General features: G+C 47.9%; 3 protein-coding genes across 3 annotated transcripts; 2 read left to right on the top strand and 1 right to left on the bottom strand.

Annotated features, from left to right (window-relative positions):
- Nucleotides 1-150: 150 nt before the first annotated feature.
- Nucleotides 151-4983, top strand: LOC117892939 (small RNA degrading nuclease 5). The gene is made up of 3 exons (XM_034799262.1): nucleotides 151-447; nucleotides 2632-3403; nucleotides 3465-4983. Exons 1-3 carry the CDS (start codon nucleotides 359-361, stop codon nucleotides 4764-4766), a joined length of 2163 nt encoding a protein of 720 aa, XP_034655153.1. The 5' UTR covers nucleotides 151-358; the 3' UTR covers nucleotides 4767-4983.
- Nucleotides 551-1944, bottom strand: LOC117892940 (innexin inx4). The gene is made up of 3 exons (XM_034799263.1): nucleotides 1665-1944; nucleotides 1311-1612; nucleotides 551-1250 (listed from the first exon to the last, which is right to left on the bottom strand). The coding sequence occupies exons 1-3, from the start codon at nucleotides 1942-1944 to the stop codon at nucleotides 726-728; spliced, it is 1107 nt and encodes a 368-aa protein (XP_034655154.1). The 3' UTR covers nucleotides 551-725.
- A 685-nt stretch (nucleotides 4984-5668) lies between the features above and the next one.
- On the top strand, nucleotides 5669-14070 carry LOC117894225. Its single transcript, XM_034801141.1, has 4 exons — nucleotides 5669-5798; nucleotides 12176-12919; nucleotides 12980-13631; nucleotides 13697-14070. Exons 1-4 carry the CDS (start codon nucleotides 5760-5762, stop codon nucleotides 13921-13923), a joined length of 1662 nt encoding a protein of 553 aa, XP_034657032.1. The 5' UTR covers nucleotides 5669-5759; the 3' UTR covers nucleotides 13924-14070.
- Nucleotides 14071-14450: the final 380 nt, after the last annotated feature.

The following is a 14450-nucleotide window of genomic DNA, read 5'->3' as shown; positions in this document are numbered from 1 at the left end:
AACGAACCACCCACCCAACAGTAGACCACCCCCCACTCCACACACACACACACATACGGACAGCCTAGCAACACAGCAAGCTATGGGCTGACAAATGCTCGATTAAAGTAATCCTTGCAACTCATTTCTTGATAGAAACACACAACCTATTCCGAAATTATTTTGATACAAATTTCACACATCTCAAGCAGAGAAAATACACCTTTTGTTTTAGTAACTTTTAGTTTTAAAGGTTGCACACTAAAACCCGTTCATCACTGCACACTCATCGGATTGTACATATGAAAATTCACTTGAAAATTGTCAAAAATCTTAAATCAAAATTTTAAACCTTCACCATAAATAGATACAAGAAGAAATGAAAATGATGCCCAATCAGCAGATGGATTCACAATTGTCGGAGTTGAGCGGTAGGATAGCAATGTTGCAGTTGACTCGAGCAGAACGGTGAGTACTCCAGCAGATACGTAGGTTCATTGATTATAAAGTTAGAAAATTATATTCATTAATTTATACATTATTAAGTATGTAAATTCAGCAAACATTTCGCTTAGTTAAGAAGGAACTTGATAATTGAATGAAAAAGTTAAAGGCAAACTCGGATTATCGATTAGGGAGTAGATTATATGAAAATAGATGAATAAAGTACTTGTACTTGCCCGACAATAGAAAAACAGCTTCATTGTTGCTGCGGAAAATGTCAGAAATATAAGTCAAAACCATGGTTAAATTTCATCCGCGCCAGGCGGGCACTTGCGCTGAGACTGGACCTCGTAGAGCTCTTCCAGCAACTTGCGGAACATCTCGGGACTTATGTTATTGCCCACACGCAACAGAACAAACCAGTCGCCAAAGCTGCAGTTTTGCAGGGCACGCATCAGATGCGACTTGGGCATGAGACGAGCTCTGGCGCGCATAATGTGGAAGCGTATGCCGCGATGGCAAATGGTGATCAAGCGGAAGAACAGCTTGAGGCCAGCCAAGAAAGTCATGGTCATAAACCAGACCCACAAGAAGGCAAAGATCTTCTCGTTTAGAATGTTCAGTGGCAACAGGCAAAGGGTGTCCATTGAAGAGTCCGATCCACTGGGACCGAAACGGACTACCTCGCATTTGGCGCACTTCGGGAAGACGCGCTTGGTGATGCTGCTCCACATGTGCCAGTCGCCCGAATAGACCGCAAGGAAAGCATCCACATAATGACTCCAGAAACCTTCAATGAACACATCCAACAGCAGCATGTTCACAATCTGGAGGGGTAGAATAGGATAAAAGGGAACCCACAAACAGTGCCTGCAGCATCTACTCACGCTGATCGCCAGGTTCAGGATCTCGCAAAAAACGTAGCTAACAAAGTAGCGAAAATGCGTCTCCTTATAGTCGCTCGTAAAGTACTTGACAAGCACTCGCAAGTGCGCGTTGCTACGCTCCTTGCAGACTGCTGTCTGATGAAAGTCCATGCAGAGATGCTTGAGGCGTCCGCCCTCCCAGATCTTCCACAAAAATGCCGGCAAATAGAAGACAAACGACTGCAGCAGCAGCACCAGCACAACCCACTGATAGTAGCGTAGATATCGACGCTGAGCCAAGGGCACGGTTCCACCATATCCGCCTGCAACAAGCGAATGTTAGCCACAATTCGAACGGCATTTTGCTTTGCTTACCCGGCTTGCAGCGCTCGTGGCCAAATGGAGTCGGTGTCTCCGTTATGTTGTCGCTGACATAGGCGCCGTACATCCAGCAATAGGCGTGTATAAAGTCCATGTCGTTGTGGTCGCGCATGCACTGGATGGGATCGCCAAAGTATTGCTTCGAAGAGAGCAGAAAAGTGCAAGCCAGCAGCAGGGCCACCGTGCACTTTGAGTGGATGGTGAACACAGCATCGTAAATGTGCACCGACTTGAATTGCAAGTACTTCGACAGTGGCTTAACTGCGGCATACATTTTGTAAATCTCTATTTTGAGCACTACTTCAAGCAATTATAACTTTTAATTCACGCAAAAACACAACTTGAAAATTTAGGCGCAATTCGTGGAGCACGCGGCATTCTAACGGTGAAAGTAGGGATGATATAAATTTACAGGGCTGGGTTGCACAAAATATCGATACTTCTGTGCGATAAGCTAGACGCAATGGCGCTTAATTTTAAAAATATCACTTGAATAGTAATTGATAGCAAATTACCTCCATATTATAATATAATTTAATCTTAAGAGCAGCAACGAATAAGTGTTGAATATAATTTATTTTGTGGTGCATTTCGTTCTCACAACCTGTTGCGTGCGAAATATACACAATCTGAAGGCATGTCCAGCATGTCACAGCCAGTAATTGTATTGGCGCCCCACAGTTGTCCGCGGCCATTTGTTGAACTAAATATTTGGTAGTTTACATTATGTATTTTTTTCGTTGGTCGTAGTGGCGCCCCCACAGATACATACATCGGGTACCATCTGCACTTGAGTGTTGGTATTTTTTAAAGGTATTTTTCGTAATGATTTATGGTATTTTGGTCACGCGTTAGGAGTAAATTCTGACATACATGTGCGACAAGCACATTTTATTTGTTTTGATTGAAAAATCGCTAAAAAGGCCTGGAAATAAAGAATAACTAACCTTTTGCGTTGCAGCTTACAAATCAGGCTCGCCAATATGAAGGAGCAAGTCTCAGCGAAGCAGCAGGAGCGCAGCGACAAGAAGAAGAAGAAGCTGGCCGCATTGGCCAACCTGATGGACCTGAACGATCGGGATCGTCTCCAAGAGGCTGAGTTGGCGAAGAAACGGGACTCTGAGCCGAAATCCAGCGGCCCAGAGACCATGGAAGATGACGGCTTTTGCACCGTGAGCAGCAAGCGAAAGACCAAGAATCGGCATACCATCAGAAGCACCCCGGAACGTCCCACAGAGGCGGACCCAGACAACGCCGATGAGCCACAGACGAAACGGATTCGTAATGATGAGGAAGCAGGTGGCGATAACATGCCGGATGACACGTTGGTCACTCTCAGCGAAGAGCAGTACAAGGCGCTTTCGGCGGATCTGCGACGGCGCAAGCGGCGACTGCAGGACTTCCCCGCCTTGCGGCTGAGGGAGATGGGGCAGCGGGCATTGCTAGAGACACCTCAAGATGCGCGCACGCCCATCTTTCTCAGCGACATACAGAACCTGCTGATGTCGGGCATGATTGGCCAGAAGAGTCCCTGCCGGCCGGACCGCTGGTGCTCCATCGAGAAGTGGGTGAGTCTCTCGCACAGCGTGGTGGTCATCCTGGAGGGTCTCTCCCTCTACCACTACCTCTCCAATGAGAGCCAGTTCGAGGCCAGCAACAAGATATTCAATACGAAACTAGAGCTTATGCTGCCCCAGCAAGGTGAAGGCATGATTATCGATGAGATCGCGCAGGTTTGTAGCTCACTTGTTCGTTGATCGTTGATCCCTGATATATTTATGGTTTCTCCCATAGATTCCCTTGACCAGTGTGCAGGCAAAGATGCTAATTGACCAGCACGGTTCCCTGGAATCTGCAGTGGCACTCAACAAGGATCCCACACTGTTTGTGCGTGGCATTTTCCCCATTGAGGGACGACAGGAGCCGGGCATGGACCTCCCACAGCTGCATCCAGATGACAAATTCCCGCGGACCAAACTGCTGCTCTCCGCCCTGCAAATGGTCGACGAGGGCTACCCGATACCCTTGCAGGGCGAGCTGCACAGCCGCTTCAGCTCGTACAAGTTCACAAAGAAATCGTACAAGCCGGTGACGAACCGCAGTCCCATGTACGGCGTGGACTGTGAAATGTGTCGCACTGTGGCCGGGGTGAATGAATTGACGCGCATATCCATTGTGGACGAGGAGTACAAGACTGTGTACGAGACGCTGGTGATGCCCGACAACAGGATCACGGACTATCTCACCCAGTACTCGGGCATCACCGAGGACATCATGAAGCAGGTGACCAAGCAGCTGAAGGATGTGCAGAAGGAGGTGTCCGCGCTGCTGCCCGACGATGCCATTCTCGTGGGGCAGTCGCTCAACTCCGATCTGAATGCCATGCGGATGATGCATCCGTATGTGATCGATACCAGCGTTTGCTTCAACATCTCCGGCGTGCGGCGGCGGAAGAGCAAATTGAAGCATCTGGCCATGACGTTCCTCAAGGAGACCATCCAGGAGAACGAGTACGGCCACGACTCCATCGAGGACTCCAGGGCCACGCTGAAGCTCGTCAAGATGAAGCTCGCGAACAGCATCGAGTTTGGCGACGAGATTCTCACCCAACACAAGCGACTGCAGGAGATCGCCAATGCCTGCAGCGGAGACAGCATCACGAACAACATGTTTGCGTACTCCGCGAAGCGGGACAGGAGAACGGCGATCGTGAATGTGGGTGGCCTGCAGCCGCGCCTCAAGGAGCTCATCGAGAAGGCCGAGCAGGTCGTACCCAAGGACAACAGCACCGCTGTGCTCGTGCACGAGGTGGCCACCACCAAAGAGGCGGTGCGCAAGGTCACCGAAATAGCGCTGGAGAACTCGCTGACAATTGCCAATCTGTCGATACCCGAGGAGGATTTCCTGTTGGACAGGGCTGAACGCAGTGCTGCCAAAATCGACAAGGTCATCGAGCGTCTGTGGAATACGGTGGCCCACAATGGACTCTTCCTGGTGCTCATGGGCGGCTCCACAGAGTGCAGCAAGGGTGTGGCCAAAATTGCCATCAAGCGATTGAATGGCACCGAACAGACCAGTGCCCCCATCGGTTGTTAGCACACCAACAGCCCTGACTTTACTTTGAATTCAATGCGCCCCGAAAGTGCCCTACAGAGTGCCCGAAATCGTTAGCTTGGATTAGCTTACCCACAGACTTTTGGTGTCTCAAGCAAAATTAAATTAGCCGTACAACCCCAACCTCTGACCTACAATCTATTTCTTCTTTCTTTGCCTCCAACTATCCTGAAAATTACACTGCAAAAATGTAACGAAACTAAAGTTGTAAAATTGATCAAATAATCGCATGAAATCAAACATAAATATATAGCAAAATGTAAACAAAAATGCAACTGGCCTTCCGTTTGGGGGTGGAGCAGCCCAAAAAACCCAGAATCGATTGCCAAACTTTTGCTACCAAATGGTTCGACTTCGTAGAGTGAGATTTGACCTAGTTTCTGGCGGTTTGCATTGCCCGACATTTTCCGTTGGCTTTCGCTGCCATTCCCTTTCGGTTCGTCGCTCGGTCGCTGGCTCGGTCGTGTGTTGATAAGAGCAATAAATTTCCTACCTCACACAATGCACCACTCCGTTGTCTAGGGCTCCGAAACGAGGCAGCCCTCCCTATGATAGATATGTATGATGCCCACGCACGACACGCACTCTCGCTGGCTGCCCTCTCTCTCGCTCTCTTTGGAAAGGGAAAGTGTACGACAGTTGTTGTCCGGGGGCATCCGCATCGGTGTCCCGCGTCTTATCACACGCTCGAAAATGTTGCGTCTTTTGGCTGTGCCCGCACGACCTGTGGGTCGGTCGGGAGAGAGCTCTCACTCGCTGACACACAACCACTGCGCATGTCCGGCTGGGGGAAAAGCTGCTGAAAATTTTCCCCATGTCTCAGGTACAGGGCTGCCAGAAGGCTGCGCTTTCCTTATCAATTCTAATGTATGACCAAAATCGGAAATACTTTTAAAACTGCTTCAAAATTCAACAAAATTGTCCATAATTTGGCATTAAATCTGTAAAAATTCTTCCAGGAATAAAACTGATGTTATGGATGAACTTGCTGGCAACGCTGCGCCGGGAAATTGGGTATGTTTTCCTTCTGTCTCGCTTTTCTTCTTGTGCCTTGGTTTGCTTTTTTTGTTGTTTTTTGGTTTTGGCGCTCTCCCCGCTCGGAAAAGCGCACCACACGAAATATTTTGTTGTATATACGGTTTTCGGCTCTCGAGAGGAGACGTTGTCGTTGGTGGCTGCCTTTCCCAATTCCGTTTTGGCAACGAGGCGCGCGCAAAAATCCCTCGAACACTCGGCCGCGGATCGTACTATATTGCCTGTGTCTCTATATATCCACACACCTACAGACGTGTGTACGAGTGCGAGTGTTTGTAGGTGGCATATGAATATAGTAAATGGTTGGATGGATGGTTGGATGGAGAGTGGAGTGCGGGCAGTGTGCGGGCATTAAATTGGGTATAAACAAATTGCCCACAAAAGCAAAACAAACACACACAAAAATCAACTAACTAAACAGCATCGAAATATATCTGTGGCGGAAATCGGCAGTCAGGAAGGAATAGCTTTTTGCTGAATTATTTCAAAGATTCCCATTCAGAATTTTGTGCCATAAACTGGGGTAAGTCGCAAGGCCCGTGTGTAATTAATCAAAAGTTCATTTGTATATACAAAACATGAGCGAGAAATTGGCTAACATAAATTGTGTATCCATAAGATACACAGACACAGGCACAGGCACTGGGCACACTCACTGGGCACAGTCACTGGGCACATGCACACGGGCGGCCGCAGATACTCGGTACTTGGGCCAAGCGAAAGCCTGTTCAAAGGAATTCAGGGAGAACTTTCTCTCTGTGTGTGTGTGTGCTGGTGTAATTATATGCGGGTGTGAGTGAGTGAGGGGGAAACTCGTTCACTGTGTCAGTGTATCATCCGCCACATCAGCTGGGCATCCATCGCGCATACGCCGCATTGTCAATTGTTACAATGCCTCACGTCCATTCCGCCTTCGCTGTTGCCTCTGCTGCCTCATCGCCCTTGGCACCAACTGGTTGCCCATGCGACCCCAATCCCTTCCTGTTCCCTATTCTCTTTCTCTGTCTCTGTTTTTACCCACCAACGCATTGGGATCCCAAACGTCGCGCTCTTGATATTGGCTATTGGCCTAGCCCAAGACCCATCCCGCATTTTGCACGCCACATTCCGCATCCCGCAACTAGCTGCTGCCCTCCAGCACTCCTCTTTCTATTCATTGCCTTTGTCTGCAATTGCAAATTTGTTCGTTTTGGATTCTATGCCCCACCGAACTGCTCCAACTGTTTGCTCCAGTTTCTGTCAGGGCCTCTCCCCCTCATGCCCCACTCCATGCCGAACATGGAACATGTTGCGTAGGGTTTTCCTCTCTCTCTCTCTCTCTCGCTGACTCTCTGTCTCACCCTCTCTTCATTCGATGAGGGTGAGTTTTTCCGCTTTTTCCGTTTTCATGTTTTGTTTGCCTTTTGGGAAGGCAACGCAGCCACCTCCAACTCCCAGAGAGCACCAGGGAAAACCAGGTGAAAGTTTCAGCCAAAAATAAAAAGTTTTGTTTGTGAGGAAATTAAATTGCAAGTCAATTGTATGCCTCACTTTTATATAGCGATTATTATCTGCTATATTCCTGTTGTAACACAAAAAGCAACGTCTCTATCTGGTAGATCCAAGCAGCGGGTACCTCTCCCTCGTAACTGCACTTGATACCCCACTCGAAGAGGATGAGTCAGTGGCAAAACCCCATCAGCCACTGACTGGCAGACTGACTGACTGACTGACTGACTGACCAACTGACGCAGTGTGGGCTATGCCACGGCTACTCCTACCCCATGCCCATCCCATTCCCATCCCCATATGAATGTTCTTTCATATTTCGGTGTCTGCTGTTACATTTGGCACTTGGCCAAGTGGCCAGAAAACAATTTTGTCTGAGTTTACGGCTCGTCATCTTCAGCTCCGCACATCCGCTGCACGGTGATGAGTAATGCAGCTACCTCCTGGACAGTGCAATAAAATTGATTGTGTTCTTTTTTTTGCACGGCATCAAAATCAAATGATGTCATTTGTCTGTCCTATTGGTTATGGGTATAAGTATCCATTGCAGACACCGCCACTCGCCACAAAACAATCGAGCAATGACTCAGACGGAGTCATAATCGTAGGTTCCACAGTGGCAAATTGAATTACGCGTGTCCCGACTCTCGAGCATTTGCCGGGCTTCCAGCGGGTAGAGTTCAACATTCAAATCGCATTTACTGCGGCCCATAGCTCTGAGATATGACTCTGCCTGGAATATTTTTTACTTACTTAATTAAAGTTCTGTTTCATAATCACACTGCGCTCGCTTCACTCCTATTTCCCGCCTAATAATGCACCTCATTAGGGGCATATAAATAGCGCCCGCGGAGCCATCGCACTTGCTGAACTTTTCCCGTGGTCGCCCAAGAATGTGGCAAAGTGTTTTTATTTCTGAACTCTAGGGATCTGCGCGGTGCTTGTTTGTGATGCAATTGTACGGGGCTAGCCATCGCATCGTACATCGTTCCCAGGAAGTTAATTGGGTTGGCTGCGCTTTTGTTTTTGTTTTCCCATTTCGAGTACGTGGCCATCCCATCGATTTCTTCTGTTTATTTGCACTTTTGCTTGTGCGTATTCGGCTATGTTTACATTGAGCCAACAATGTGAATAATTATGTTAAGTTAAACTAATTAAACAGTTTTTCCTAAGCACACGTACCCGCACACCATATGTATATTGATTCTGCTCCACTTTGCTCTGATGCTGTGCTGCTAATTATATTTTTTGTTTCCCCCTTTATGAATGCAAATATTTGATGGGCGATCGTAAACGGGTTTTAATGATCATCAGACGTATGAGTATGCTGGAAATGGGGAAAAAATGGGTGAGAGACAGAGACGTTTGCTGTTGTCCCAGCTAGGGCGGGGAGTTCGCTCCGAGTGTCCCAGTGTCAAGGTTGTGCGTGAGGCGAGAGTCGGAGAACTTCCATAGAGTGTTAACTGTTAACTGTTGTTGTTGTTGCTGTTGTTGCTGCTGCTGCTTCCGCTTTACGCGAAGCGGAGCGACTCATTAGCGGCCCAGCAGCCGCCAACATGAGTAAACATGATAGCCGGCCCTATGCAGCGCGAGGTGGGGTTCAAGAGTTCCCCATACTTCCGTTTGTTTCATTTGTAAGCTGCTTTCAGCTGTGCTTAATCTCTTGCGGCAATTGCTGTGGCAGCCCTCGGCGAGTGCATAAATACTTTGTGCACACACACTCCAAGCTGCTCTGCCCTACTCTTCCCTGCTCTCTCTCCTACTCTTGCAGTCGCAGCTTTTGCAGCTTTGTGCCGGCCTTGGCCGCTGATACGAGCCACCACAACATCCCATATCCCACTAGTAACATTCTCTCGGGTGGCCCCTTGCTTGCACTTTTCATTGTTGCTACTATTACATGCACACTTACACGCACTCACACGCAGACACAGTTTCCGCAGAAGCACACACTCATGGCTATGTTTCTACGGTTGCCTTTGCCTTTTCCGCGGCGCACTTTTTACAAGTGCCTCGCATTTATTTGCATTTCTTATCGATAAAATGGATTTCGTGCCTACACACAATGGGGCGACAACAATTACAGTTGTCAAATACGACTCCCACACACCCAATTCTAGTTCCACTCCCCACTCCCACTCCTACTCCCACTCTCCACTCTCACAACATCCCCCCCACCCACACAATCTTCTTGTTAATTTTTAAGTCCAATAGTCAAATCTTTGCCAGCTGCTGCTGCTGCTTCTGCTGCTCCCTTAAACTAAGATATGAATGCCACGAGTGATATTGATTTACTTATTTGTCGGCTGTCCACCGCCAAAAATTGAGGCTGATAATCGCAGACTAGAGGCTGATTCTTGAGGCGCACTTTAGTTGATTTCCGGCCGGCCTGCATTTCGCTGAAGTTCCAATTTTTGCTGGTGGAAAGTTGCTTAACGGAGGCGGCGGAGCCGCATTTAGATATCTCAATTTTCGGGCTTTCCCTTGTAACTTTTATTGGTTTCAATGCTGTGCACACAAACTCACCATATCTGCCTGTATTATGCCTCAGTTAGAATCCGATATTTCGCTCTTTATGACACATTTTCATATGTATAACCCCAGGCGTCGCTGCCGCTGCCTACCGCCGCTGCTGATGTCGATGTCGCCGCCTGCGAATCCACTGGAAATGTCAGTCGATGTCTCAAACTCGTGGTGTGCGGTTCGCCATTAAGGAAATTCGTGCGAATACAACTCACTTTCCGCCACCTACCGACCCCCAAAAGCCAAAAAGACAAACCAATTAGTGTGCGTGTGATTTATAATATTGGAAAAATTGTGGCAAAAATAGAGTTCCCAATATAAATACGGGTACTCGCCCCAGAACATATCTGTGGACAGCGGCAAGCCGAAGTAAATCGCATTTGATTGATTGATGGAACCGTGCCCCGGCGCGATAAGCAGAAGGAACAAATACAGAGAACAGTGTAAGAAGTGCATGAAATACATGTGTACATACATAGATACATGTGTATATGATAGTAAATGATAATTTGCGATAGGGAATCGAATGACATGTGCGCTGTAAAGTTCAAGAACGTATTGCGGGCAAGGTCGTGGGACTGGTGGCGGGGCTGGCTCTTTATTTACTGGTTAACTGTGACATTTGTGGCAGCCTCGAGGCTGATATGCGCACAGGCCACTCCCCTCCCCATCGTAAAGGGAAACCAGAGCAGTGAACCATCCCCAGCCATCCCGCTGATAAAGGAAACGTAGGGAACTTATGACTACCATTCCGAGTGCTAATTCGATGCCTGTGCTACAGATAAAACTTGAGAGATCAGACCTCACAGACCTCAGACCTCAGAAAGCAGACCCCGACACACAGTGACTCTGTCTCTGCAGATGATAACGCACGAATCGCTGTGAATCGATGAACAGCCATAAATTTATTTGCATACGATAATTTATTTATTGCACTATCAGACACTATCACGTCGCTCGTCACACTTCCCCCACATGGTGCTGCGCTCTTGCCTCTCCTCTTTGCCTCTCCCCTCTGTCCGCTGTGCAAATATTTAAATATCAGCGCGGGGTAACGGGAACTGTTCCAGCTCCATCACACTTCCATCACGAGCTATGGATGGAGTCGTCAACACTTCATTTCGCCTTCCTTACAACTGTTCAAACATCGTCAGTATCGTCATATAATTTATTTTATTTATCAATATTTTCATACTTTTTGCGCTGTCTTCTATGGTTACTTCTTTGCAATCTTTGAGTTCCATAATTAATAATGTTTGCACTATTCTTGTGGCAGGAATGAAACAATTTCATTGTTTTCAAAGAAATTTTACTGAGAATTCTTGTAACGATAGATAGGATAAGATGTGTTTGCCTTACACTTGATGTTTTCGTTGGCTTAAGTTTGAAATTACAAAAGGGAAATCGGGACTTCAATTGGAGCAAGGGAGGAAGTATTCAACAGTTTCTTCAGTTCAGATTTAGTATTACTTTTTCCGCAATTTCTTTGTGTCTGAAATGAAATCAATGCTACAACTATTATCTATCTACATTTTATCATTGCCTTCATTTACCTTTTCATTTATAAAGATAAAGACAGTTCTAAATCGATTGAGAATTATATGATATGCGCCTCAAATCAGGGAGCATTACTACTGGAGCCTACTTGACGTCATAATTAGGCTTCAGCGATCAATGTGCCACTGACTAGAGACTCTTCCCTCCCCACCCACGGGCAGGCTGTCACTATCATTGGTTGATATATTTTTCGGGTTGATATTATACAATTTATGGACATATCACGCGGCTTGCTTGGCGATAGCTTGCTGCTGTTCCATGCGTTTCGATACGAGAAGCAAAATGATTTATTGTCCTCAGATGATGGATTGCAGGCGAACTGGTGGCAATCAAACGATTCAAATATAAGAAAACTGATCCCAGTAGCACCCAAAATATGCCCCCAAAAAGTACTCAGCTCGTTAGCTAATGAGGCGGCATTACTTTACAGATAATGAGACCCACTAACTTATAGTCGAGTGCAGAAACGCTAAACGATTTATGTTTCTGAAGTGTGGCAATCGACTGATAAAGATAAAGATTGTTGAATCGATCATTAACTGTGCGGGGAAAGCACTTACAGGGCTCTACTTGATGGCACTCTGATAGATTTCCGAGCGTGGCGAAATCGCCTCCAACACACACTTGAAACATGACTAATGGTCGGTCATTCCCCAGGCTCGTAAATATTATCCAGAGTTTTTCTCCGATAAAGAAGGTGCTTCCCGGGGAGGGGAGGCGCAAATAGCAATCTAATACTCATTGACTTGACACTTCAAAACGATTACTTAATGGCACACTTTTTGTTACAGCTCTGCAATAAAGAGTGGGTCTTCGCGGAGAGCAGGAGCATAAAGTTCCGTTGTGGCAACAAGTATCACAGAAGGCGCTTCGATCCCGCACTGGAGGAGGGGCTACACAAGCGAAAGCGACTCACCCAACTGCCACTGGTGGGCGGTGCTCTGTTCCACAACGCACTGCACAGTCGCGAGGAGGCAACCACAAACGAAGCGGAACCACAGCCAGTCGACAGGAACAACAACAACGATTCACAGGGTCTAGACGATCCACAGGTGTGCGACAGCAACAACAACGATACACAGGATACAAAGCAGCCTGACATAATGGTACTGCCTTTCGGTCTTGGCCCTGACGGGCACCACGTGGATGCCATACACAGTGCGCCGGCGCCCAGTGCCCCGCCAGCGCACTCAATGCCACCGCCATATGCGCGCGGACAGACGAACATCTACACGGGCGTGCCCGTCATTGTGAATCCCTACATCGACTTTATTGTGGTGAACGGCGACGATCGGTACATGATCCGCTGCGAGCGCAAGTCCGTGGTGGAGCGCAGCGTGGAGCTGGCGAAGCTGATACACGCCGGACCCAACAGCGGCCGCAAGAGCGACAACCACTTTCAGATCCTCAATGTGGACAAGAACGACTTTGAGCTGATTGTGCGCTACATGGAGAAGCACTTTATACCCTATCGCGATCACAAACACTTGCTGAAGATCCTAGAACTAGCCGATCGCTTTAACGTGCCCGATTTGGTGAGTTCTTCAAGCTGGTTCTGACCCATTTTCCCAGATTTTTAACCAACTTAATTTCAGATAATTTACTGCATTCGGGAGCTTGATCTCAGAATCTCCAGTGCCACCGCGCTGGACATATTCAAGGCGCTGTGGTTCTACCAGGGCATAGCGCTGACCAACCAGCACCAGACAGTGATCACTACCCAACAGAGTGGCCAACAATTGGCCCGCAAGCAGGCCTCCAAGGCGAAGGCCGCTGCCAAGCAGCTGGCGGCAGCCAAGGCGGCGCAGGCAGGCGAGAACCCACCCGAGGGCGGGGATGGGGCGCAGCTCAATCTCATACCCAATCCGAATCCCTTCACCACCGAAGACTATGGCGTGGCGCTGCTCCACAACACACTCCAGCTGATCGACATGCACGCAGAGCTGATGCTCTCGATGCCCGAGATCTGTGACCTGCGCTTCGAGGAGCTGGAAACTATAGTCAAGCGCGACACACTGCAACTCCGCTCGGAGGTCACGCTCTTCGAGTGCCTGGCCTCGTGGAGTCTAGCGGAGTGTGCGCGCAAGAATATCTTTGGCACTGCCGAAAACCGACGCACAGTGCTGGGTCCCCTGTGCCTCACACCCCGCTATCTGCGCATGAGTGCCGCCGAGTTCCGGCGTTGCTGCGAGCGCATCGAGCTGCTGCCACCAGTGGAAATATCTCTCATCAGTGATGCCTTGGAGGGTGAGTTCACCAGACAGAAGCCCAAACTGCGTTCTGATTACTTAAATTTGTGCTTAAATTTGCAGGCAAAAAGCTAAAGAACCTCACCGACCAGCAGACGGAGCTGATGGAGAAGTTCCGCCAGCCACGTGCCGAATATGCCCGCATGCCAGTCCATCTCAGTGATCGCAGCAGCCCGAAGAACTACCCCAAGAAGATGCGGCGAGCGAACGAGGGGCGCTCCACGGAGGAGGGTTGCTGGGAGAAGCTCGGCATGAATTGTCTCCGTGTCTTTGTTTGCATATTCGACTGATCCGAAGAGTCGGACGATGATGATGAGGATGAGGATGATGGGGAGGATGATGATGAGGAGGAGGAGGAAGAGGACGATCCCACATAGACTTGTTGCATTAACGAATATTAGCGCTTATGAACTACATATATACACGTACATATATAGTTAGTTAATGATTACGTTAGTCTTACAAGAGCAGAGGACAAGTGCTGGCCAAACAAGTGGCAGTGATTTTATAGCAGCCGTTTCTAACAATATGTACTAAATAGTGTTATTTATTGATATATACATACATATGTACATACAGTGTGTGTGCATGTACCTATGTAAGTGCATGTTTAGAGGGGTCAATCGATTGGGTTTTTTGTATTTAATCGCTAGTCAAAATGGTAACAAAGGTACACCTCCTACTCGTAACATATGGGGGAAATACCACAAAACTTTTATACAACTTTATGCAACGTTTTGTAGCTGGATACTCAAAGTACGAGTACAAACCAAAACAAAAACAAAATATAAAAGAAAAAGTAAACTCTAGGACATGC

Source organism: Drosophila subobscura, chromosome J (genome assembly GCF_008121235.1).
Source record: "Drosophila subobscura isolate 14011-0131.10 chromosome J, UCBerk_Dsub_1.0, whole genome shotgun sequence".
NCBI classification, from domain to species: Eukaryota; Metazoa; Arthropoda; class Insecta; order Diptera; family Drosophilidae; genus Drosophila; species Drosophila subobscura.
This window is presented reverse-complemented; position numbering and strand designations above follow the sequence as displayed.